General features: G+C 42.4%; 1 protein-coding gene and 1 long non-coding RNA gene across 3 annotated transcripts in view; one reads left to right on the forward strand and one right to left on the reverse strand.

Annotated features, from left to right (window-relative positions):
* rps6ka5 (ribosomal protein S6 kinase A5) overlaps nt 1-26,004 on the forward strand; it is a 161,606-nt gene that overhangs the window by 36,720 nt on the left and 98,882 nt on the right. For both annotated transcript variants that reach the window (XM_033027542.1, XM_033027543.1), the window contains exons 2-3: nt 5,424-5,495; nt 19,303-19,521. In XM_033027542.1, the coding sequence (XP_032883433.1) occupies nt 5,424-5,495; nt 19,303-19,521 (291 nt within the window). The remainder of the gene's footprint in view (nt 1-5,423; nt 5,496-19,302; nt 19,522-26,004) is intronic.
* On the reverse strand, nt 2,131-2,566 carry LOC116977178. Its single transcript, XR_004413139.1, has 2 exons — nt 2,304-2,566; nt 2,131-2,260 (listed from the first exon to the last, which is right to left on the reverse strand). It is a non-coding gene; the product is annotated as an uncharacterized LOC116977178 (long non-coding RNA).

Here is a 26,004-nt window from a genome sequence, read left to right on the forward strand (position 1 = left end):
GAATCCGAAGGGTAACATTTTCATACAAAGGGTGGTGGGTGTGTAAAAGTTCACTTAAAAAGATAGACAAAGTACAAATTCTTAATGGCACCTTTACACGGGGCGACTTGACGCAAGAGTTAACCAGAGTTCAACATCGTGGGAACCTCGTGCGATAACAGTGCGGCATTCGTGGACCACCGTGGACCACCGTAGCGCTAACGGCAGGTCATCGTGTAACTTGGTCACTCGGGAGAAAATTCACGAAAATTTGAATTTCTCCAAGAGTGACTTGTACACTTGTGGTTGAGTATTGCAACATTATATGAACGTAGTGGCCAGTGCGATATCCGTGCGATATCCGTAATAACTCTTGCGGGTACCGTGGGAACTCCTGCGAACGGTGAACCCGGAAGCTGGACAGAGGGGACAGAAGGTGATTACAAATTATCTTCAGTGGGATTGAATTTAAAAAATAAATAAAAATAAAGATTTACATCCGCATATGGACATCAACTTATTCATGAGTTATGTTAATGAGATTCAAGAAAATAACTATAATCTTTAAAAGGGACTTTAAAAGGGACTTTACTGAAAGGTTACGCATTTTTATGGTCCGTGAGATATTTTTCACATGTACTTCTTTGAGAGATACAGGTCGGAGTCCTCGGGTCCAGGGGTCCGGAACGCTACCAATCAATGTTGTGCAGAGACCCGTGTAAGGAGTGAACTGCACATGCTGGTTTAAACCGAAGACAGACACAAAAAGCTGGAGTAACTCAGCGAGTCAAGCAGCATCTCTGGAGAAAAAAAGCTGATGTTTCGGGACGAGACACATCTTCAGACTCAATTCCGATTAGGATGTCTGAAGAAGGGCTCCGATTCGAATCGTCACCTATTCTTTTTCTCCAGAGATGATGCCTGACCCGCTGACTTACTCCAGCTTTTTATGCTTTTCTTCCCAGATCTGACTTACCTGCTGAGTTACACCAACATTTTGTGTCCTTCTGTGCATATTAACCAGCATTAACCAGCGTCTGCAGTTCCTTTAGACATTACATAACTTCAGATTTTAGAGATATAGCGCGTGGGAACTCCTGCGAACGGTAAACCCGGAAGCTGGACAGAGGGGACAGAGGGTGACTAAAAAAGGTGGTCTCAAAAGGACACATGGGAACATGTGTCCTTCGAGGACGTCCCACCTAATTGTCATTGTTGGATAATCTTTTTAACAGGAACACTTGCAGAGATGGCTCCCAGAAAATCTCAAAGGAAGGGGGTAAAGCGGGTCAGAGATGTTTTTGCCATGCAGGAGAATGAGGAGGAGACGCGGCAAGAGAGACAGGTGGAGAGGCAACAGGAGATGCCACAGATAACACTGCCTGTGGGCTCCTTGGAGCAGAGAGAGGGTGAGCAAGGTGCAATTCAGATTGCCTCCCCAGTAGCCGTTGTAGGAATAGCCTCTACAGACGTAAAGGGAAGATGGCAGAAGGTAAAGTCATATAACTTCACCAGGGAACAAGAGGGGGAACTTGTAGAATGGTTCCAATTTAACGAGATTCTGTACGATAAATCCAGAGAGGATTATAGAAACAGGGAGAGAAAAAGGAACCTGCTGGAGACGAAGGCTGCCGAGTTTCCCGAGTGCGCATGTGAGTTTATATAACGATATATAAGTTCATCAAGAGGAGAACCATTTAATGTTATCCAAGATTTAAAAACATACATTGCTATTGATGTAAAAGTGCTGTGTTTGCAGTTAACTTAAACTTCTCTTATAAGACTGTCTGTGCCCTGCAGCTGCAAAGTAAAAAAGTCGCAGTAAGCGCGTCAATGAAAAAAACCACCATTCTGTACTCGAAATTATTTCGTAAAGGCATGTCTCCAAATGAGCCGATTCAACCAAGGGAGGATATATATAGTGTGTGAAAAAAAAAGTTACATCATTTGTGTCACGTGTAGTTCACGATGTTCATTCAAGATTTAACGCGACAGCTCGGGAAACGGCCAAGTCACTCGCACGAATAACATAAATGCCGAGTACCGTGGGAACTCTTTATCTACTGCCGTTATATCGTGCGAGACTCGTGCTGGACCACGACCTCTTCACTCTGGTGACATCTTGCGTCAACTCGCCCCGTGAAAAGGCCCTTTAAGACCATACAAAGCTTTAATTTAACGTCTGACGGGTGTGGACCTAGAGACCCAGAGGCAACAGTTTTACGTCTGAATACTCCAACAGCACACACAAAGAAATACCAGAAAACCGGGGTTAATATACCTACAGACATAATACCAACTGCATGCGGTAATGTACCAGAAACCATCAGCCACCTCCAAATATGGAGTTGTTTTTCACTCTTTGCCAAAAGCCAATCATCCCAATGGCATCCTCTGGCCCCTTCTTATCTGATTAACCTCTTCAACTTACATTAAAAAAACTTGTAAGAGATCTGTGAACTATTCAACTTACGTAAGAAAAAAACCTTGTCATGATGATTTTGGCCAAATCCCATCATGCAATACAATTGGCTTTTTACAACAGGAAAGCTTAAATATGACAACAATTGATTAATAACTAACTCTTTCAGGTGTATGGAACAAGCTGCCAGAGGAGGTAGTTGAGGCTGGGGCTATCCCAACATTTAAGAAACAGACAGGTACATGGATAGGACAGATTTGGAGGGATATGGACCAAGCGCAGGCAGGTTGGGCCAAAGGACCTGTTCCCACACTATCACTATTAATTGACCAGCAAATTCAGGAAATGTAGAGGTATGATAAGATGCATATCTTCAGGTGGATTTATGCCACTTTGTTTTTGCAATCAAACTCTTCTGATCACAAAGATCAAACAAACTCCACACTGGCAGCAGTACTGGGTTGCTGAGTTGGACTGAGTTACTAGCTCTACACACTGTACCACCTCAACTTTGGGTACTTGCAGGTGAGAATACCCCTAGAGACCATATGTTCTCAGTGGCAGGTTTGACAAGTGATGTTGAAGAGTCCTTGATGAGTTTATTCAATATATTTTGCAGATGGCACTCACTACAGTCAAAATGTGTCAGTGATAGAGGGAATTAATGTTTATTATAGTGGAAGGTGTGTCATTCAAATTGCCTGCTTTTTCCTGGATGGTACCTTTGGGAATGCAACAGGATACCTTCTTTCTGCCTGTCTTGTGGCAACTGCTTATGTGTTTTTTTAAATTTAGGTTTCTGGTCATTGATGGTCAGGATAATTGATACTCCTTTCTTTCTCTCCACTTGTTCATTTCAGGCAGTCAAGATGCACTGTACTTTCTGTTGTTCATCATGGTTTAAGATCTTGTGATTAGCTTACCCACCCAGTAAAGTATATTTAACTATTAAGCTCCACTCCAACAAATTGTTATCCAAACTTTTGATGGAAATGTTGAAAACATTTTTTGTTCTTAAGCTGATTACCAAAAAATAGTTTGTTGAATCAGTTGAAAATAATTCAATTGCCTATAAGTAAACCTGCTATTTATTAAAGTCACCCTTTTTTTCTTCTTTTTTTTAAAGATCTCCCATTCAATATGAATAGCTCTAATACCTCCCCTCAACTGGTTATTATATGAACCTTTACAGCAAGGGTTCCCAACCTGGGGTAAATTTACACCCAGGGGGTAAATCTCGTCTACCCAGGGGGTAAATTTGTTGATTCTGGATTTGTACATATTTTCTCTCATTGACTGGTATACTGGTATCTGTTCATCATTAGTTGTTCATAAATAAGTGAAATAACATTGTTATGTGCTATTAAAGTTGCCAGGGGTAAACGGGACGAAAAAGGTTGGGATACCCTGCTTTACAGTGAGTGCTTTGAAGCTCTTTTTCCATAAAGGTTCTTACAGGCAGATCAGTCCTATTTTTATCTGACAGCAACGGTCAGGTTGACTAAACATGCTAAGTGTCCAGTTTAAGCTATTTCTGCTTGGCTACCCATTGGATTGTTAAGTTTGAGAACTCTCCAATGTAATTGATGAATCTATTTTGCATTGAGAATGATTTTCTCCAGACACACACACACACACACACACACACACACACACACACACACACACACACACACACACACACACACACACACACACACCACACAACACACACACACCTTCCTTCTCCAGCCCGTTATGCAGGCGAGGGACAGGGCAAGCGGGGGGAGCGCTGTCTGAGCAAAGCCAATGTGAAACAGACACACACCGCGATGAACGGGAAGGTTGGCGCTGTAATTAAGATGGTGAAAGCACAGTATACGGGAAGAGTCACGTAAGTCCTTTAAAGGGGGGGGGGGAGATGGGGGGTGGGGGGGGGGGGGGGGAGAGGGAGAAAGAGTGGAGACCTTACCGGTCGGTTATCCTTGGTTCAGAAAACTACTGCTTACGTTTTTTTCCCCAATGAGCCAATGAAACTCACCGGTCAGCACGGCTACAACCTACGAGAACCTTCGACCTCCTGGCAACCCACTAGGACCTCCTGGCGACCCACCTACGGCTCGAGAATTCTCGCTACTCTCCATGGCAGCTCATTCTGGTGAAAAATTGTTGAAAAATTCGCGGCGACCATAATGAGGCGGCGACTAGTTCCCAGAATTCAGGAACTCCTCAAAACCATTAAGGCGACTCCCCGGCAATCACCCGCAAACATGTGGCGGCCGCATAGTCGCCGGCAGTCAGCTAAAAATTTGCCTAAGTGGGACTGGTCCATTATAACAATTCTGAGAATTTTTTATATGTTATAAATCACCTTGTGCTTCTGAATCTTGCGAGAATATTTTAGTGATGTGAGACTATTGGAATATTTATGGGATAAAATCCAGTTGGATTTTAATCATATTTTGGCACAACTCAGGAGAGGGGCCTATTTTTAACAAGTGGTGATGATTTTTGTAGTGTTTTGCTGCAGCAGACTATAGGTATGGAAGGTTTGTGTTTGGAGTCAGAGAGCCATGCATCATGGAAACAGGCTCCTTGGCCCAACTTCTCCATTCCGCCCAAGATGCTCGCCAACGTTGGTCCCATTTGCCACCAAAACAAAACACAAAGTGCTGGAGTAACTCAGTGGGTCTGGCAGCTTCTCTGGAGAATATGGATAGTGACGCTTTAGGTCTTTGGATCAGGACCTTTCGTCAGAGTTATTCCTGCACTGCTTTTTGTTTTATAAACCAGCATTTACATTTCTAGGTGTCCCCATTTGTTCGGACCATATCCTGCTATATACTGTACCCGTCCAAGTGTTTTTTAAATGCTGTTATTGTACCCTCCTCAACTACCTCCTTGGGCAGCTCGTTCCATATACCCACCACCATCTGAGCTAGTCTGTGGACTGTCAGAGGATCTCAGTTATTTTAAAAATGATAGTGTGAAAGTCTATTTTCATATATTGATTTGTGGCTAACCTGTTGTATTATTTTTACAGCTAATTTAACAGGCCATGCAGAAAAAGTTGGGATTGAAAACTTTGAACTATTAAAGGTCCTTGGAACTGGAGGTAAGTGAATAATTTTAACTTCATCAACTTTATACAGCAGTGATTAGAATTTTAATAGCAGAGATTAACTTTGTTGCAGAGAGTCTTGAAGTATTTTACTTGCGTTTATTCAAACAAAAACAGTCGTGTGGGAACAAAATGGGAATGCAAGCAACTCCAAACTGATCAGTGGTTTTAAGATAAAATGCTAAATTAAAATAATTGAAATTCAACCAATCCATTATTTGTATAGTATAGGTATGAAGGGATATGTTAGATTTGAATGTGTTCTACACTGGTATTAGTATTTTAATTCTTTGTAACATGAAGAATTATCTTGTATTGGAAAGAAATTCACACAAGGAATTGGCCACTAAATTTATGATGCATTTACAACTTTATTGTTTCTCGTCATTTTCTAGATATAGATTTGCTTCAGTTTTAACTGTTTGATGATCCTGTAACTTGCTGCAAGAAGCTGAATAATTTGAGGCAAAGAAGATGGAATAGGGAACCACCTTGCAGTACTGAAGCCATTAGTATACCCAGCACCTGGGGAGTTTTAGTAAGGGAAATTGAATATGTCAACAGACTATTTGCTTAAGTGCAGTTGAGGGCCTGTCCCACTGTACGAGGTAAATCAAGAGTACTCCCGAGTTTTCCCCTGATTCGAACTCGGAGAATGTCCGTAGCGGGTCCGTAGGAGCGTGAATGTCCCATAGCGTCTCGTAATGCTAACGGTAGGTACTCGGGAAATCCGGTAAACTCGTGATGTTTTTCAACACTGAAAAATGTCCACGAGTAAAGAAATACTCGTGATGAAAATAATTGTTACTTTTTACTCGTACGAGCTGCTACGAGACATCCACGAACTCCGACGGACCCGCTACGGACATTCTCCGAGTTCGAATTAGGGGAAAACTCGGGAGAACTCTTGAATTACCTCGTACAGTGGGACAGGCCCTTTAATTGCCATTCCAGTCAGTCAGATGTCTGTGAGTACAGACAATGTTAAAACATGGAGTTATTGCGATGATTTATTGCAGTAAAGTTATTGGAATAATTTACTGCGTTGGAAGATGCGCTTTGAGTGGTGGACAGGAGTTGATTAGTTTGGAAATGTCTCGGTAAAGATGAACAAAGGTTTAGGTGCTTATGTGCATTGGGACAAAGCACATAGAACAGTACAGCACCTGAATAGCACAATTGGCCCCACCGTGGCCACGCCAACATGATGCCAAGTTAAGCTGATCTCCTCTACCTGAACGTGATTTATATCAGACAGCTGTCCATCCGCCTCTTCCCTGCCTGCTATTCAGGGACCCATTCCAGATGAAGCAACAATTCATTTGCAATTCCAGAATAGTACACTGCTTTCTCTGTTCACAATGTGTTCTCATTTACAAAACCAAACACCAGTCAGATGACTTGTTTGTGGGGCACCTGCACTCACTCTGCAGTCTACAGTTCTGACCTTCCTGTTGTATGCTGCTTTATTTCTCACAACCCACTTCCACTTAAACCGATCTAACTGCGGCCTCTGCTGCCATTGTGTAGCCCAATGTAAACCAGAAGAACCACATCTTTCTGTAATCATTTTGCAGCCTTCAGGAATGGACTGTAAATTCTCCAACCGTTGGTAGACAGCTCTCTCATTGTTTTCCATTATCATAGCGTCCATTTCTTACTCTGTTTCTCATGCTCCTTATCACTTGTTCTGCCTTAACCTATCCCTATATAATCTTTTGCCTTGAACTTCATTCCTTCCCCCAACATTGCTTTGAAAACTGTAACATATAGATTGTAGAATATAGAACAGTATAGCATAGAAATAGAACCATTGGCCCACAATGTCAGTCGAACATGATGCTGTTAAACTATTCTGCTCTGGCTGCTTGTGACCAACATACCTCCATTCCCAGTATGTCTATGTGTCCATCTGAAAGGCTCTTAAACGCTGTTATTGTATCTGCTTCTATGTGTTAAAAAAAAAAAAAAAAAGACTTTCCCAACACATGGAGGGAGGGAGGGGGTGAATGAGGGTAAGGGAAAGGAGAGGGAGGGAGGGAGGAGGGGAGGGGGACAGGGGAAAGAAGAGGGAGGGTGAAGAGGAGGGGAAGGGTGTGATGGGGCTTGAGGGGAAATGAGCCACGCCTGCGCAGTTGGGGGCTATGGGTTAGTGGTGGGATATTGCATTGGGGGAACGGGTTGCGTTGGGGGAACGGGTAAGTGGTGGAATTTTGCGTTGGGGAACGGGGCCCACCGGTCCCACTTGGTCAAGGCTCCTTTAATCTTTCCCCCTCTGACTTAAAACCCTCCACTCCTCCCCCAGTTCTGAGGAAGGGGTCCTAACCAGAAACCAGTTCTCTTCCCACAGGTGTTCAAAAAGGAACTGCAGATGCTGGAATATCGAAGGTACACAAAATTGCTGGGGAAACTCAGCGGGTGCAGCAGCAACTATGGAGCGAAAGAAATAGGCGACGTTTCGGGCCGAAACCCTTCTTCAGACTGATGGGGGGGTGGGGGGGGGAGAAGGAAGGAAAAGGGGAGGAGGAGGAGGAGCCCGAGGGCGGGCGGATGGGAGGGTGGGAGGAGACAGCTAGAGGGTTAAGGAAGGGGAGGAGACAGCAAGGGCTAGCAAAATTGGGAGAATTCAATGTTAATGCCATCCGGACGCAAGGTCCCCAGACGGAATATGAGGTGCTGTTCCTCCAATTTCCGCTGTTGCTCACTCTGGCAATGGAGGAGACCCAGGACAGAGAGGTCGGATTGGGAATGGGAGGGGGAGTTGAAGTGCTGAGCCACCGGGAGTTCAAGTAGGTTATTGCGGAAACCTCTTCCCACAGGTGCTGGTTGATTGGCAAAGTTCTTCCAGCATTTCTGGTTTTGTTTCAGATTCCAGCAGTTTTATTTGTGTAGCAACAGTGGGCATTTGGATAAATGACTTAAAAGATTCAGTCGGTATGTTTCACTTGTCAAAACAAGTGTGATTTGCTGTGCTTTGCTACATCCTTACTGAGAGGAGATTGAGTAGCTTGTAATAAATATCCATAGCAACGGGAATCCCCCTGTGAACGTTAATGATGCGGTGTAGCACCTGCAATATGAATTTTTGCGTTACAAAGAATTAGTTAGGAATTTAAGGTACACAAAAATGCTGGAGAAACTCAGCGGGTGCAGCAGCATCTATGGAGCGAAGGAAATAGGCGACGTTTCGGGCCGAAACCCTTCTTCAGACTGATGTTAGGAATTTAACCTCTTTGTTAACCAGGGAGACCCGTAGTGAATAACATATGGTAGGTCTGGGGGACGTGATTAGGCAAAGCAGAATAATAATATGAAATTACTAAAGGAAAACAGTCCTCATTTTGCCATTGCTGATTATCTTGTAGCTATTTGCAGGCCAAGTTGGAAGGTGATGTGCTGTTCCCTGACATTGAACGTTGTCGGAACAGTGTTTGAGACTGAGGACCATTATTGTGACAGTTTTGTGAGTCCCTGTGCTTCCAGTTGCTGCACTTTTAGACAATAGACAATAGGTGCAGGAGCAGGCCATTCGGCCCTTCGAGCCAGCACCACCATCCCATTCAAACTTCTTCTTCTTCTTACGTATGGCGTACACAGCCTAAAGTTGTAGGACAACTTGTTCTATTTGATCTTACTTGATTGTGTACGCCAGGTTGATTGCATTCGTCGAAACACGGCGGACCACGTGAAGGTTGCAATCTCCCACCCCCCACTCTAACTGAGAGACATTGAGTTCAGCATTTTCAGATAACCTTTTTTTCTTTTTTTTTTTTTTTTAAGTTCCTTTTTTGAGTACTTTCCTTTTGGGAATTGGAGGAATAAATTTGTTGGGAGATTGCAGACAGCTGTAAGACTAATAGGGTTGCATAAGGGATTTCAACTTTCCCCAATATAAGTTGGGTCTGCCATAGTACCAAGGCCTTAGATGGGGTGAAATTTGTCAAGTGTGTTCGGAAATGTTTCCTTGGGCAAAGTGTAGCGGGCTTGTTAATACTCTTAGTGAATTGGACAGGGCACTACGTGACTGAAGTGTCAGTGAGCGAGCCTTTTGGGACCAGTGACCATGTTCTGTTCACTTTAAATTACTTATCGATAAGGACAGCGCTGATCGATAAGGACAGCGCCGATCGATAAAGACAGCGCTGATCGATAAGGACACACAAATGAAAGTTCTAAATTGGGACATGGGTCGTTTTGAAGGTACTAGACGGGAACTTGAAAAACTTAATTGTAACATGTTGATTGCGGGCAAAGGGAATTTGGTAAATGGGATGCTTGTAAACGTGTGATGGTTGGAGTTCAAGATATGCATGTCCTGGTGGAGTTAAGGCAAGGCAGGTGGGCGTAAGGAACTCTGTATGACGAGAGAAATTGAGATATAGGCAGCGGGGATCAAATATATCCCTGGAGGTTTATACAAAATAAGGAACATAATTAAGAAGGAATTCAGAAGGCAAAAAGCTGTCATTAGGTAGCTCTGATAAGCAGAATCCAAAGAGATTTTATGTATATTAAGGGAAATAAGGTAACTAGTGAGGGGAAAAGGGCCTCATAGAAACTAAAGTACTCATCTATATGGGATGCCGAAAGAGATGGGCGAGTTCCTCAAAGAGTGTTTCTCTGTTTTTGCTGCGGAGGAAGACATGAGGACTAGGGAAGTCGTGAACAGTAATGGTGGTACAAAGTTGGGAGGTTATGTAATTGTTGCACAAGACGTTGGTGTGGCCGCAGTTAGAATACTGTGTTTAGTTCTTGTCGCCCTGCTAAAGGAAAGATGCCTTTAACCCTTTTTGCTGCGACAGCCAAAATTTCACCAATTGGGTTCCATGCTGGGTTCAAAATGGGGTCACCGTGCTGCTCACACGTGCTATGTTTGAGACAAAATATCACCCATAAAGACCAAAGATTATAGATCTTTGATAAAGACTAAAGCTGGAGTTTTAGAGTAACTGAAAAGGCTGTAGAATATGATCAGGACTCTCAAATAGTGAAATCAGATTTCACCCAAAAATATGCTGTTATGCAAATGAGCTAATTAGCATGTTTGTGTATACTTTTTGATAAAAATACATGCAAATTCAATGAAAATACAGGTTTTAGAAAGTGAATAATTTGTGAATACAGTTCTTTGAACATGTTGTGGGTCCCAGATAATTATTTGAAATTGAAATATCAAATGCACAAAATCATGAAGACTCATGCAATGCCAAACCACAACGTCAGTTTCAAATTCACTCAGTGTACCGTGGTGTAACAATGTCATAACTTTCTAGCATACAGTTTGTTTGTAGTCTATTCATATTCAATTTTATATTTATACACTGTATGGTACCGTTTGAAATATTCAGGGAAACACGTTGGACATTCACAGTCCTCACAGTAGGTTCTCGTCTGGTGGCTCTGAGCAGTGGCATGATCCAAGCACACAATACATTCAGGCCTGCACCCTTTTATTCTCATATTCTGCACAAAAATGCTGTTCTACTAGCCACCTTTTCCTTCGCTGATCAACAGTGTCTGCTTTGGTCTTTGCATTGGTACAAATGTTCACTGGAATGAGAGAGTCAATGACGTTCTGGCGGAAACCAATCTGATCAATGTTCTCATCAGGAAGTGAAAGTTTATAAGTGTTAAAACCCATTCACAAGTGCAGTTTCCTTCACAAAGTGGAAAATAACTTGATACCATTTCTGGCATTTGTGTGGATAACAGTAGCAAGCTTCTTCTTGCGTGTGGCGTGCACAGCTTAAAGTTGTAGGACATTTTGTTCTATTTGATCTTATTTGATTGTGCACACCAGATTGATTGCATTCGTCGAAACAGGGCGGACCATGTGAAGATTGTCATCTCCCACCCCAGTAACAAGCTGATAACTGGTCGAATCTGTCGACGCCGCCCATAAATTTGCCGTCGTCCTGCACTAGGGCTGGCTTCTTCACAGCCCGCTTTCCCGTAGGTTCTTTCTTTGACCGAATTTCCTTGTTGACATTTCCATGTATAGATGAGAGACAACTGACACGGGCTGTGTCCTGCCATGTGGTAAAAGTAAGGCCAAAACAGAGGTTGATCCCCCTGTTTCAGCTTCATGTCCGCTTTACCAACTTTTTGGGGCCATCTTTTTCGGTTTGATCTTACGGTACCACAAGCATCGTTCACCTTTTGTTTCAAGCTAAGAAATAGCTCAGGGGAGGAGAAAAAGTTGTCCATATATACCTTATGACCATTGGAATCCATTCCATTCACAAGAGTTTTCACCAAACTAGAATCCAAGGTCATCTTGCGTTCATTGTTCTTACTTTTACCGGTGTGAACATTCCATCGTAGATTGTATCCATTCACTGAATCACACAAAGCCCAGATTATTATCCCCATTTACTAGGCTGATTGGGGATATGTTGCTTGAAACTCAAGCGGCCTTTGAATCCTTTCATTATTTCATCTATTGATATTTCTTGGTGTGGCTGATAGAAATTCAAATACGTATCTTTCACAAGATTTATCATTGGACTATTTTGTACAGTGGGTCACAATCGACGTGACCCTTTTGATTGGCATTGTCATTGAAATGCAGGAAGGAACGCAGAAGTATGTATCGGCCCCTACTCGTCACTTGACTGAACCCCTGGGTTTGTGTCGGCCAAAAACTATCCCAGTATCTTGGAGGTGATTTTTACTACACAGGCCCTTGGCGATTTCAAGGGCCACATACTTCTGAGAGAAATGAAAATGTATCATGCCACTTTCTAAATCTTGCTGAGGGTGGCAGCTGATCATCAATAACAGGATTGGCAAAGAATTGTAAGGCGTATCTATTTATTTCATCAGCCATGAGTGCAATTGTGGCAGGTGGAAAAAATGCAGTGAAGAAATCAAGTCAAGTCAAGAGAGTTTATTGTCATGTGTCCCAGATAGGACAATGACATTCTTGCTTGTGGCAGCACAACAGAATATAGTAAGCATAAATACACCTGGTTGATCATGTCCAGGGTCCATTGGAACCCTTAGTCCTGGCTCAGGCTGACCACGAAATAAGGTTGAGGGATCGAAGGTAGGATGGTGCTCATCAGCAGGACTTAATTGATCCAATTAAGAGTGTCAGTCAACACTGCAGGCCCACGATTCTTTGCTACATGCCTTGGAGGGGTAGGGGATGCATTGTCATGGTCCACATCACCCCCTTGGTCCGATTTCTGGTCACTTTCAGAGGAGTTGTCATCAGAAATTTCACTTTCAATATCATCGTTATTACCCAGTTCGTCGGAATCATTTGAAAGTTCCTCGCCTTCAGAGTCGCTGTCTGCAAAGATCTCGCATAGGATGGACTCGCCAGTTCGTCTCCTACGATAATCCGCCGTGGTGGTTTTGGAAACAAAAAGGTTCACACGGTCTTGTTTCCGAGCTGTATGACACTATGACTTTATATATTTCATATTAGCCAGTTTTATGAGAGTAACCATTGCATTGAACTTGACATGGACCTTCACACGAATCAAAAAGTCGGCTTGCATGTTATGTGGCACCACCATTGTACAATTACAATACAATACAATACAATTTATTTGTTGCCATTTGAGCCTCATTGAGGTTCAAACGAAATTTGGTTTCTGCAGTCATACACACATACACACGCAGTCATACACCCAATTGTGCTAATTGGGATAGATTTAGTGAGGATGTAACAGCTTAAAACTCGTTATCTACGAGGTCATGCAGGCCACCTGCACATGCTCATTTGCTGGCTCAATCTATATAATCTTCCGACTTGACATATATCTCACTCTGACCTTGCTATAAGGCCAGGGAGTTGACTGGTACAATGAGTAAAAAGAAACGAGTCAGAAACTTAAAACAAATCTCTGGCAAATGCACGACGGTATTGCTTGTGTGCTAAATGCTAAAATCTGCCTGCGGTTGATGGAGCAAAGAAATCCCCCAGTGAGCAGATTGGCTGAAAGCTCTGCTATATCCTGTATCAATGGCTAAATGAGAAGAGGACTGCAAGAACATCCAGTGCATTCAGAAAGTATTCAGACCCCTTCACTTTTTTGCACATTTTGTTTCGTTACAGCCTTATTTTAAAATGGATTAAATTATTTTTTTAATCATCAATCTACACACAATACCCCAAAATAAAAAAGCGGAAACAGGTGTTTAGAAATTTTTGCAAAGTAATTAAAAAGAAATAACTGAAATATCACATTTACATAAGTATTCAGACCCTTTACTCCGTACTTTGTTGAGGCACCTTTGGCAGCGATTACAGCCTCAAGTCTTCTTGGGTATGACGCAACAAGCTTGTCACACCTGCATTTAGGTAATTTCTCCCATTCTTCTCTGCAGATCCTCTCAAGCTCTGTTGGGTTGGATGGGGAGCATCGATGCACAGCTATTTTCAGGTCCCTCCAGAGATGTTCGATCGGGTTCAAGTCCGGGCTCTGGCTGGGCCACTCAAGGACATTCACAGACTTGTCACAAAGCCACTCCTGCGTAGTCTTGGCTGTGTGCTTTGGGTCGTTGTCCTGTTGAAACGTGAACCTCCGCCCCAGTCTGAGGTCCAAAACACTCTGGAGCAGGTTTTCATCAAGGAGCTCTCTGCACTTTGCTCCGTTCATCTTTCCCTCGATCCTGACTAGCCTCCCAGTTCCTGCCCCTGAAAAACATCCCTACAGCACGATGCTGCCACCACCATGCTTCACCGTAGGTATGATATTGGTCAGGTGATGAGCGGTGCCTGGTTTCCTCCAGACGCGACGCTTGGCATTCAGGCCAAAGAGTTCAATCTTGGTTTCATCAGACCAGAGAATTTTGTTTCTCATGGTCCGAGAGTCCTTTAGGTGCCTTTTGGCAAACTCCAAGCGGGCTATCATGCGCCTTTTACTGAGGAGTGGCTTCCATCTGGCCACTCTACCATAAAGGCCTGCTTGGTGGAGTGCTGCAGATATAGTTGTCCTTCCGGAAGGTTCTCCCATCTCCACAGAGGAACTCTGGAGCTCTGTCAGTGCCCATCGGGTTCTTGGTCACGTCCCTGACCAAGGCTCTTCTCCCCCGATTGATCAGTTTGGGCGGGCGGCCAGCTCCATGAAGAGTCCTGGTGGTTCCAAAGTTCATCCATTTAAGAATGACAGAGGCCACTGTGCTCTTCGGGACTTGCAATGCTGTAGAAATTGTTTTATACCCTTCCCCAGATCTGTGTCTCGATACAATCCTGTCTCGAAGGTCTACGAACAATTCCTTCATCTTCATGGCTTGGTTTTTGCTCTGACATGAACTGTTAACTGTGGGACCTTATATAGACAGGTGTGTGCCTTTCCAAATCATGTACAATCTATGTAATTTACCACTGGTGGACTCCAATCAAGTTGTAGAAACATCTCAAGGATAATCAATGGAAACAGGATGAACCTAAGCTCAATTTTGAATGTCATAGCAAAGGGTCGGAATACTTATGTAAATGTGATATTTCAGTTATTTATTTTTAATTACTTTGCAAAAATTTCTAAACACCTGTTTTTGCTTCTTCATTCTGGGGTATTGTGTGTAGATTGATGATTAGAAAAATGAATTTAATCAATTTAAAAATAAGGCTGTAATGTAACAAAATGTGGAAAAAGTTAAGGGGTCTGAATACTTTCTGGATGCACTGTACCTGCCCTCAATGATTGCCAAAGACAAGAGGCTGAGCTAAATGTTTTAAATCATCTTCAGCCCTCGGGGCAAGGGTCAAGAGAGACAAGAACCAAGATTGTTTAATTGTCATATGTACTCGCAGCAGCATTACAGGCCTGTAAACACAATACACATAGACAACTTATCATGGCCAAAAAATAATTAAATGGTGGCTGGTACATTATGAGGTCCCTACTATCACAGGGGCTGGTCTTTGGACAATTTCATTCATAGAACATAGAACAATTGTTGCAAAATGCACCTTAAATACAATTCTACAGGTTCCTGTGACAGTTCCATGGGAGTAATTGGGAACTGCTTTGTAAGTAGTCTCAAATTGCTAAATCAAGCTTTGTAAAATAGAAGAAAGTAGCTGAGAGGCAACGTTGTCGAGCTTCATCTTCTTCTTTCGGCCTGTCCAAATTTGTACGTTGTATACAGTTTGAGTAAAGCAAGCTACTTGTCTATACAAAAATCCATTGTTACAAAGAGTTCCACATCTGTTGACAGTTGAAATTGGTTTTGTGTCCCAAGAAGAAATAAACACAAGTGACTGAAGTTATTTCAGCTTTGACAACATGGTGCCAACCCTCAAAATGCCTTTGGATATTTTACCTTGTTGAACATGTAAATGCAAGTTATTCTCACTGCTTCAGAGCTGAGCTCAGTTTAGCATCATGATATTTAACCCATTATCCTTTTTTAGGCTTGGCTCAGAGTGAAATTTTAAAAAGCCAACATTCCTACAACCTTGTTGCTTCCTCACACACATCTGTTGTTTATCCTTCTCAGCAAAATACTTTCACAGCAGAAATGTAAATTCCTTTTTTACTACCTCGTCAAAACTATTCTCTCTTTGTGTTCTCAATCTGTTTAAACATAGGCCAAACAAAATGCTTGCGTTCTCCACTAATTAACAGTTGTATATACTGTAGAATAATTTCTTCTTGCTCTTCACAAATCCAAGTCTCAAGTGAGGCTGAATTCGCTCACAACACTGCATTATAAATGCATCTATTATTAATAAACCATTTCAATCTGTACTCGCGGGGGTGTAATTTAGAGCTGGCCTTTCTTGGTGAACTTGTTCTACTCTTGTTTTTGCCTTTCTGGGATTGCTTTTCCAGTTTTTCTACGTTGATTAGCTTTACCAGTTCTACTTCAGTCGTGCTGGCTCAACTGAAAATGAAAAAAAAATTGAGAAGGAAATAGAAAAAGTAAAACAGTGCAAGTATTGTGTGCAGTTTTGGTCCCCTAATTTGAGGAAGGACATTCATTGTGAGAGGATTTGCGTCTGGGAGCAATGAGGTCCTACTGCAGTTGTACAGGGCCCTGGTGAGACCGCACCTGGAGTATTGTGTGAAATTTTGGTCTCCTAATTTGAGGAAGGACATTCTTGCTATTGAGGGAGTGCAGCGTAGGTTCACGAGGTTAATTCCCGGGATGGCGGGACTGTCAGATGTTGAAAGAATGGAGCGACTGGGCGTGTATACACTGGAATTTAGAAGGATGAAAGGGAGAATCTTATTGAAACATATAAGATTATTAAGGGATTGGACACGCTAGAGGAACGAAGCATGTTCCCGATGTTGGGGGAGTCCAGAACCAGGCGCCACAGTTTAAGAATAAGGGGTAGGCCATTTAGAACGGAGATGAGGAAAAACTTTTTCGCCCAGAGAGTTGTGAATGTGTAGAATTCTCTGCCTCAGAAGGCAGTGGAGGCCAATTCTCTGGATGCTTTCAAGAGAGAGTTAGATAGAGCTCTTAAAGATAGCGGAATCAAGGGATATGGGGAGAAGGCAGGAACGGGGTACTGTGTGGATGATCAGCCATGATCGCAGTGAATGGTGATGTTGGCTCGAAGGGCCGAATGGCCTACTCCTGCACCTATTGTCTATTGTCTATAAGACACCGTGTTTAGCTGCAGTACAGCTGCAGAAACCTGGGGTCAATGGTACAGCATTGATAAGCCATCTGCACAGGTACTTGGATTGAAAAGGTTGAGAGGGATATGGGTCAAGCACGGACAAATGGAACTAGCTAAGATGGGGCATTTTATCAGCATGGACGAGTTGGCCCAATGGGTCTGTTTCCGTGCTGTTTGACTCCATGGCTCTATGTTGATGCTGACCTTGGGGTGCTGCCTGCATGGAGTTTGCATGTTCTCCCTATGTGACCACATAGGCGTGATTTAAAAAATGATATATGTCCTACATGTCAAAGTTATGCTTCTGGTAATTGGTTCCTGTTAATTGCCCTTGTGCAAATACAGTAGGCTATTTGCCTTTCATTGTGGTTTTTGCAAATAGTGGAAGGTTTGGATAGAGTGGATGTGGAGAGGATATTTCCACTAATCGGAGTCTAGGATTAGAACCCAAGAATTAAAGGGCGTTCCATTCGGAAGGAGATGAGGAGACATTTCTTTAGTCAGAGGGTGCTGAATCTGTGGAATTCTTTGCCACAGAAGGCTGTAGAGACAGTCAGTGGGTATATTTAAGGCAGAGATAGATAGATTCTTGATTAGTATGGGTGTCAGCGGTTATGGGGAAAAGGCAGGAGAATGGGGTTAGGAGGGAAGGATAGATCAGGCATGATTGAATGGTGGCGTAGACATGATGAGCCGAAAAGCCAAATTCTACTCCTATCACATGAGGTTGCAGGAGAGTTAGGTTGGGGTGTGTGGCTGCGGTGGCTGGTACAGAGCTAATTTGGAAAAGATTGGGATTAGTGGAGATGGACGGCAGGATTACCATCAGCAGAGCATCAAGAACCAAGGCTTACAAAGGTACAGAAGCTACCTGCAGAAAAACATTTTTCGGCAGAGTCATTGCGACTTGCAGCTCGCTGACTCCAAAAGCAGTTGAAATAGAATCAAACGATGCTTTACAAAGGAGGCCAAAAGGCACAAGATAGGATAATCAGGCATAGCATAGGAAAGTGACTGACTTGGGGTCTGCTTTGTGCAGGTATTTGTTGGGTGGATGTGTGTGGTGTATTTTTCGGGTTTTTTAATTGTCCTGACTGGTGAATGAGGTCATTCATTACAAATAAATATCATGATGTTAAGGTAGTAGTAAAACATAGTATGGTGCCCTGGGTTTCGTCCTGGGCCTCAAAACTGACAACTTCACTGTAGAACCTTTCAAGATACACTGTACAGAAGTAATCAAGTAAGTGAATTAATCCAAAGGATAAGTTATTGAGGGAGATGACTGTGAGCTTTTTAAGTGGCAAAGATGGAGAGCAAGTGAAAATCTGAGGTTGGATTGCACATTATCACAGAATAGAGTTTAGATATTTTGAGTGATGGTATGAGAAGATTGTGATTACATCCTAACATCCTAATTACTCCTCGGTCTTTTCTAATTTGGAGAACATTGAATTCCCATTTGGTGTTCGACTTTAATTCCACCTCGGACTCCATCAATCTGTCAAATAAATTCTTAGTGCAGATCTATCAGAAAAAATAATGGTCAGCACATGTTTTCGTTCAAGTTAAAACATAGCCTGGACTGGAATATAGATGAGGAGTAAAAATTATTTTCTGGGAAAAATATCATTTATCAAGAGAACACAAGGAACAAACAGTGACCCAAGGAAGAAGCTTAGCCACGGAAATCTTGGAGATGACCCTTCTATTGATTTGGAACTATTCCTGATGATGAGTGGCTGAAACCAGCTGCAACATTTTATTTTAAAAAGGGTTTTAAATTCATAAAATAAAATTCCTACCGTTTTGTTTAACAGAGTGCATTACCTGAGAGAATTTGTATTAGTTGTTCATGAGTTTTTACCCACGAGTAGTTGCTCTGCTCAACAGCCAAAAATCTGTAGCCTCCCTTTGATCTGGTATTTTGTTGGTTCACATGCTTGATCAATGGTGTTTTATTATTAATGTTTTATTATTATTAATGTTTAATGTTTTCTGAGTCATTCGTAACTGTCACTCTCTGTCATGTTGTTATTTGTGGGCGGAGCACCAAGACAAATTCCTTGTATGTGAATACTTGGCCAATAAGCTTATTTACTTACTTACTTACTTATGAGGTAATGTGCGCATTTGTGTTGCTTTTGTATCAGACTGTATGAATTGATTGCATGTTCTTAACCTCAATGCCTTTTATTCTGTTTCCAGCTTATGGAAAAGTATTTCTAGTGCGAAAAATCAGCGGCCATGACACCGGACAGCTTTTTGCCATGAAGGTTCTGAAAAAGGCAACAATAGTTCAAAAAGCAAAGACGGCAGAACACACCAGGACAGAGCGTCAAGTGTTGGAACATATTCGGCAGTCACCATTCCTTGTCACATTACACTATGCTTTCCAGACAGATACAAAACTTCATCTAATTTTAGGTAACATTCACAAATAGCTTTCACTTATTTTTAAACCTGTTTTCACTTATAGCTTTCACTTATTTTTAAACTTATCAGATTTTGTTCTCCCTTCTTCTCTTGAGTGCAATTATGCAGTTGTCTCTGGCATTTAACCCACGTTGTAATCAGTTCATGTGGAAACCTCTGTGTGAGTGATGTTGTAATGTGAGTGGAGACATTTCTGAAAGGAAACCGTTGTATTGGCAATAACTAAGTCAGTCTGTCCACAGAATCCATACTTTTCTTAAGAAACTTAATCTCGCGCTGAGTGGTTGCTCCTGGGTGGAATAGGGTTGAGGCCCATTATCATGGTTGAGATTCTCTCGTCACCTAACCATGTTCTCAAGAGGTGCTGCCCGACCCCTTGAGTCACTCCTGCACTTTGTTTTATTTGCAAACCTGTATCTGCGGTTCTGTATTTTCCTATGTTCTATATTGCCATCCCATTGGATTGAGCAACATTGCTGGATCTATCTGTGGGATTTGTTTTTTACACCGAGAATGGTAAGTACCTGGAGCAAGCTGCCTGAGGAGGTGATGGACACCAATACAATTACAACATGGATGGGTGCTTGGATAGGGAAAGAGTGAGAGAGATAAAAGCCTAATGTAGGCAAATGAGATTATCATAGATAAGCATTAGGGTCAGCAAAGGGCCTTTTCTGTATTTTTATAATCTGATGATTTTAACCCTGCATACTGTGAAAGGATTTCTGTCAGACATCTCCACGAATCATGTGACATTGTTTACACAAGATAGTTATAAATCAAAATGCAGTCCGTTAATTGTCATAATGTGTACAGTGAGCAGCATTGTGAAGAGAGACGGTTGTATATGTACTTTCCCCCTTCATATTTGCTGTTTGATTAATTTAGTAACTGGACTCTTAATTCCTAATGCCAACTCTTAATTCCTTAATTCCTAAATCCTATTTGCTGTAATTCCAGAACTATTTGCAGGCATTTGGTGGAATTTTTATGTTGATGTCTATTTGTTCTTTGCTGGTATACACTGCCATTTTGAGAACATCATGTTGCTATAAAAATACCTCTTGTAGAGGTACAATGAAGCTTGTGTACTATTGAGTTTCTGTCCATTGTTGACCTTTTGTAAACATATGAAGATATGAACAAGAATATTATTGCTGGGACAGACATGGCAAATGTATTCATTTTGTGGTAGTATGCAAAACTGGGGATCGTAACAATAAGATGGTCGTAAAAAGCTGGAGTAACTTAATGGGAAAGGCATCATATCTGGAGAGGAGGAATGGGTGACGTTTCGGGTATCGACAGTTACTCCAGCTTTTTGTGTCTATCTTTGGTTTAAACCAGCATATGCAGTTCCTTCCAATGCAATAAGATGGTCCTCATTAGTTCCAAGGTTAGGAATCCAAAATGGAATTCAGGAAAAAACATTTTCACCATAAAATGGTTGGACTGTGAAGCTTTCTATCAGAAGCAGAATAATAAAGAGAAAAAGCCAGATAAATGCATGAGGGAGAAAGGACTGAAAGGATATGCAATTAAGATTAGATAGAAACATAGGAAATAGGTGCAGGAGTAGGCTGTTTGGACCTTTGAGCCATTCAATATGATCATGGCTGATCATCCAAAATCAGTACCCCGTTCCTGCTTTTACCCCATATCCCTTGATTCCTTTAGCCCTAAGAGCTAAATCTAATGGGCCTGTCCCAAGGCGAATTTTATAGGCAACTGCTGGCGACTGTCATAATCATAGCAGGTCGCCGAAAAACCGGCGACAACCCACGTCATCCTGGCGACAACCTACGAAGGCACCTACGTCAGGAGAAGTCAAGCTACGCTCATTGGCGTCAAACCCACTGTCGCCAAAAATATTTCAACATGTCGAAAATTTAGCAGCAACCACAAAGATGCTACAACTTTTTGCACGACTGAGGAGACTACCGGCGACCATATGGCAAACATATGGCGACAAACTAGTCGCCTATAGTTGCCTAAAAAATCGCCTAAGTGGGACAGGCCCAAAACTCTCTCTTGAAAACATCCAGTGAATTGGCCTCCACTGCCTTCTGTGGCAGAGAATTCCACAGATTCACAACTGTCTGGGTGAAAAAGTTTTTCCACATCTGTGTCCTAAATGATTAGAGTGCAAAGTTAGAGCACATGGTATTTAGGGTGGGTATTGACATGGATAGAGAACTGGTTGGCAGACAGGAAGTAAAGAGTAGGAGTTAACGTGTCCTTTTCAGAATGGCAGGCAGTGACAAGCGGTGTGCCGCAAGGCTGCTGGGACCCCAGTTATTCACAATATATATTAATGATTTAGACGAGTTAATTAAATCTCCAAGTTTGCGGATGACACAAAGCTGGGTGGCAGTGTGAGCAGTGCTGCTAGGAAGATGCTATGGGGCTGCAGGGTGACTTGGATATGTTGGGTGAGTGGGCAGATGCATGACAGATTAAGTATAATGTAGATAAAGGTGAGGTTACCCACTTTGGTGGCAAGAACAGGAAGGCAGATTATTATCTTAATGAAAGGTAGACATAAAATGCTGGAGAGAAGGAATGGATGATGTTTCGGGTCGAGACCCTTCTTCAGACCGATGTCAGCGGAGTAGCCCCACTCCTCAGACATCAGACTGAAGAAGGGTCTCGACATGAAACTCCAGCATTTTGTGGCTACGTTCAATTTAAACCAGCATCTGCAGTTCTTTCTTACACATTAAGTTATTTTTTAAGTTTCATAATGAGTGGAGGAAGGAAAGAATAAACATCTTTACTTTGGTGAAACGAGGGTTGCTGAGGTGATCCTGCAATTTATGGAGCTATTTAGTTGATGAATTTATGAGGTAAGTTTGAGAGAGAGAAAACAAACAAAGGGCCGTGTTAATGAAACTGCTAATGCATGAATCAAATAACATAGAAAAATAGGTGCAGGGGAAGGCCATTCGGCCTTTCGAGCAAACACCTCCATTCATTATTATCATGGTTGATCATCTAAAATCAATACCCCATTCCTGCTTTTTCCCCATATCCCTTGATTCTGTTAGCTAAATCGAACTCTCTCTTGAAAACATCCAGTGAATTGGCCTCCACTGCATTTTGTGGCAGAGAATTCCACAGATTCACAACTCTCTTGGTGAAGACATTTTTCCTCATCTTGGTCCTAAATGGACTACTTCTTGTTCTTAAACTGTGACCCCTGGTTCTGGACTCCCCTAACATCAGAAACATTTTTCCAGCATCTAGCCTGTCTAATCCTTTAAGAATTTTATATGTTTCAATAAGACTTCCTCTCATCCTTCTAAATTCCAGTGAATACAAGCCCAGTCGATCCATTATTTCATCATATGACAGTCCCGCCATCCCAGGAATTAACCTGGTGAACCTACGCTGCACTCCCTCAATAGCAATAATGTCCTTCCTCAAATTAAGAGACCAAAATTGCACACAATACTCCAGGTGCGGTCTCGCTAGGGCACTGTCCAACTGCAGTAGGACCTCCTTGCTCCTAAACTCAAATCCTCTTGCAATGAAGGCCAACATGCCATTAGCTTTCTTCACTGCCTGCTGTACCTGCATGCACAATAAGTGTTGGAATCATTCAGTAGGTATGCAAAATCTATGAAAAGGAAACAAAATGATCTTTTCACATTGTAGCTCCTTTGTCAGAACTGGGGAGGAGAAGAAAGCTCATTGAGCTGCAGGGAGGGTGAGAGGATGGTAGATATCTCCGATGGGGTAACATCTGGTTGTTCATGGGGATAAACTGTAAACAAGGATATCTGGCAATGAATGAATGGGAGCAGTTGGAAAGTAGGAACGGAGACAGAGGATTGTAGGAATGCCACAAACAGAGCATGAAGACATGCCCAGCAGGTCAGGCTGCGATGTCCTCCATTCCCAGAAGAAAAAAGGACCTGACCCAAAACGTCAGCCATTCCTTCTCTCCAGAGATGCGGCCTGTCCCGCTGATTTTACTCTAGCATTTTGTGTCTATCTTCGGTATAAACCAGCATCTGCAGTTCCTTCCTGAAAAAAAGGACCAGTTGCTTTCCGCAGATTCACTTTCAGAAAAATGCGGCAAATCAGAAGAACTTTGTTCTTGCACTATCCAGTAGGAGCGGAGTGAGAACAGGTACAAAAAATGTTTTCAAAGGCTCTGTTCACTGTGGTGGAGGGAAAGCCATGTTTCCAGAAGAAGAGACACCTGTGTGGATGGCCTGGTCTCTCGCTCTTTCTCTCTCTCTGTGTCTCTCTCTCTCTCTCTCTGTCTCTCTCTCTGTCTCTCTCTCTGTCTCTGTCTCTATCTCTGTCTCTGTCTCTGTCTCTGTCTCTCTCCTCCCCCCCCTCTCCTCCCCCCCTCTCCCCCTCTTTTCCAATGAATCTATCATCATACAACTCAACTCAAACAACAAGATCACTCAGCCCACCGTATTTTCAGCCTATTGAGACATTCCCTTTATCCTTGCCGCTCATCCCTCATCCTCCCGTGTAACATGAAACTAATTTGTTGTCTAACTTTCCCAGATTTGATGAAGGATCTTGAACATGAAATGCTAACACTATTTTCTCTCTCCATAAGTGTTGCTTGACAGGCTGAACCCTTCCAGCATTTTCTGTTCCCATTTCAGATTTCTGGCATTGCTGGAGTGCCTTCACATGAACGACTGCGGCAGCTCAAGAAGATAGCTCACCACCATCTAGGGTATTAAATGCAGGCCTTGTCAGAGATCCAGACATCCTGAAAATGAATAATTAACAGTTAATAGCGAATGTAAATTAGATTTCAGCCAAGGGTCTCGACCCGAAACGTCCCATTCCTTATCTCCAGAGATGCTGCCTGTCCCGCTAAGTTACTCCAGCTTTTTGTGTCTATCTGAGTGATGTGAACCTTTCTTACAGACTTGACACTTGAGTGTATGTGCTTCATAAGAACTAAAGCGAGTTCCTGTTAGCCAATTTTGTATTGAGTCTAATAGACACATATTTTTCTCCAATCCTTCTTAGTGGGTTAGGCTATTTCTATAATTCCCCCTTTGGGACCATTGCTAAAATGTAATACAACTTTCTTTTGTTTCAGTATGAAGTAAAATTAAACTAAATGGGTCCAACTGAAGCATGGTATTATGTTAAAACGTAGATACTCACTTTTCGGATAAATTCTGAAAACAACAGTTTTCGCGAGAGAGTTTGATGTTTTGTGATAATAAACATCAAACCCATGAAACAAATAAATGTGCGATGTACAAACCAAAAACATTTCCGTCACTAATGGCTCGCAGGAGCGGCATTTCTCTGGCCAAGACTAGTAGTATTAGCAGTAAATGAATGCACTCATTCACGACATGCCTGCAATATTCCTCTTTCTCATACCACAAAAGTTGGCATTTGCATCGAACCATTAATTTGGTCGCACTGCTTGGAATCTAAAGCCCGTACCAAGAATGTGAAAATTCTGTAAGCAAATTACAATATGATCCTTATCGTGGATAAACAAGTGGCAGAGAGAGCCTCCACTTTGGTTATTTATTGCTACTATATTGCTCCCAACACTCACCAAATCTTCACTGAAGAATGGAATTGTGAGCATTTGATAGTGGAACACATCTTCCACTACTAGAAGCAGCTGGAAAGAGCTTTCAAACAATTTGTGATGCTGAACACATTGCAAGTGTTGTTTAATCAAAAGATCTGAATACCTAACTTCCAAGATTCTGTCCAGTCCATTACCAGTTTATTCATCCGATTGCTGTTTACCTGGTAAAAGTTTCAATTGGTATTGATTTTTCAAAAATATACATGGCTGGAATTTCCTACGGAGGTGTGTTCCAAGTTTTCTGCTAAAAATATTTCCACTTGCTACTGCATTAGAACTTGGACAGATAGAAGGGAATAGGGAAGATGGAGGGATAACGCCACAGGTGACAACCTGTCCAGGTGTGCTCTCTCATTCTCTCAGGACAAGTGTCAAATCATCCCTTCCTTCAAAGGCACCCTAGTGGTAGCGAAGACACCCATGCTAATATTTATTTTCTTTCCACAGTCAAGGCAGAGGAAGACAGTTGCTCTTGATGAGGAGGAAGAGAATGGGGTGGTGAGGGAGGGGTGAATAGCTATTCATAAACTTGGGAAATGCAGTGCTCAGCTTTATCATACAACTTGGCCCCATTGAAGATGAAGAGGTGTAGGAAAGCCGTAGCTGCGCAACGTTGTGGACCTCTCACCTCCCCGTCATGCCATCACAAAGATCGGCTCTCTACAACTGGGGGTACGTGTGGCTGCATTTTCGTGGATAGAACAAGTACATCCTGGCGAGTTCTCTGGTTTCCAGGAGTGAGATTCAAAAGCGGTAGAGGAATAATCTGCAGAAAGATATCCACTGAGCCAATGGTATGATTAAAGGCAGCAGTTCTGAAGAGGTATTTGCCGACGTGTTTGAGAATTCTGGAATCTATCGGTAGTATCACAGAGATT

Source organism: Amblyraja radiata, chromosome 9, assembly GCF_010909765.2.
Source record: "Amblyraja radiata isolate CabotCenter1 chromosome 9, sAmbRad1.1.pri, whole genome shotgun sequence".
NCBI classification, from domain to species: domain Eukaryota; kingdom Metazoa; phylum Chordata; class Chondrichthyes; order Rajiformes; family Rajidae; genus Amblyraja; species Amblyraja radiata.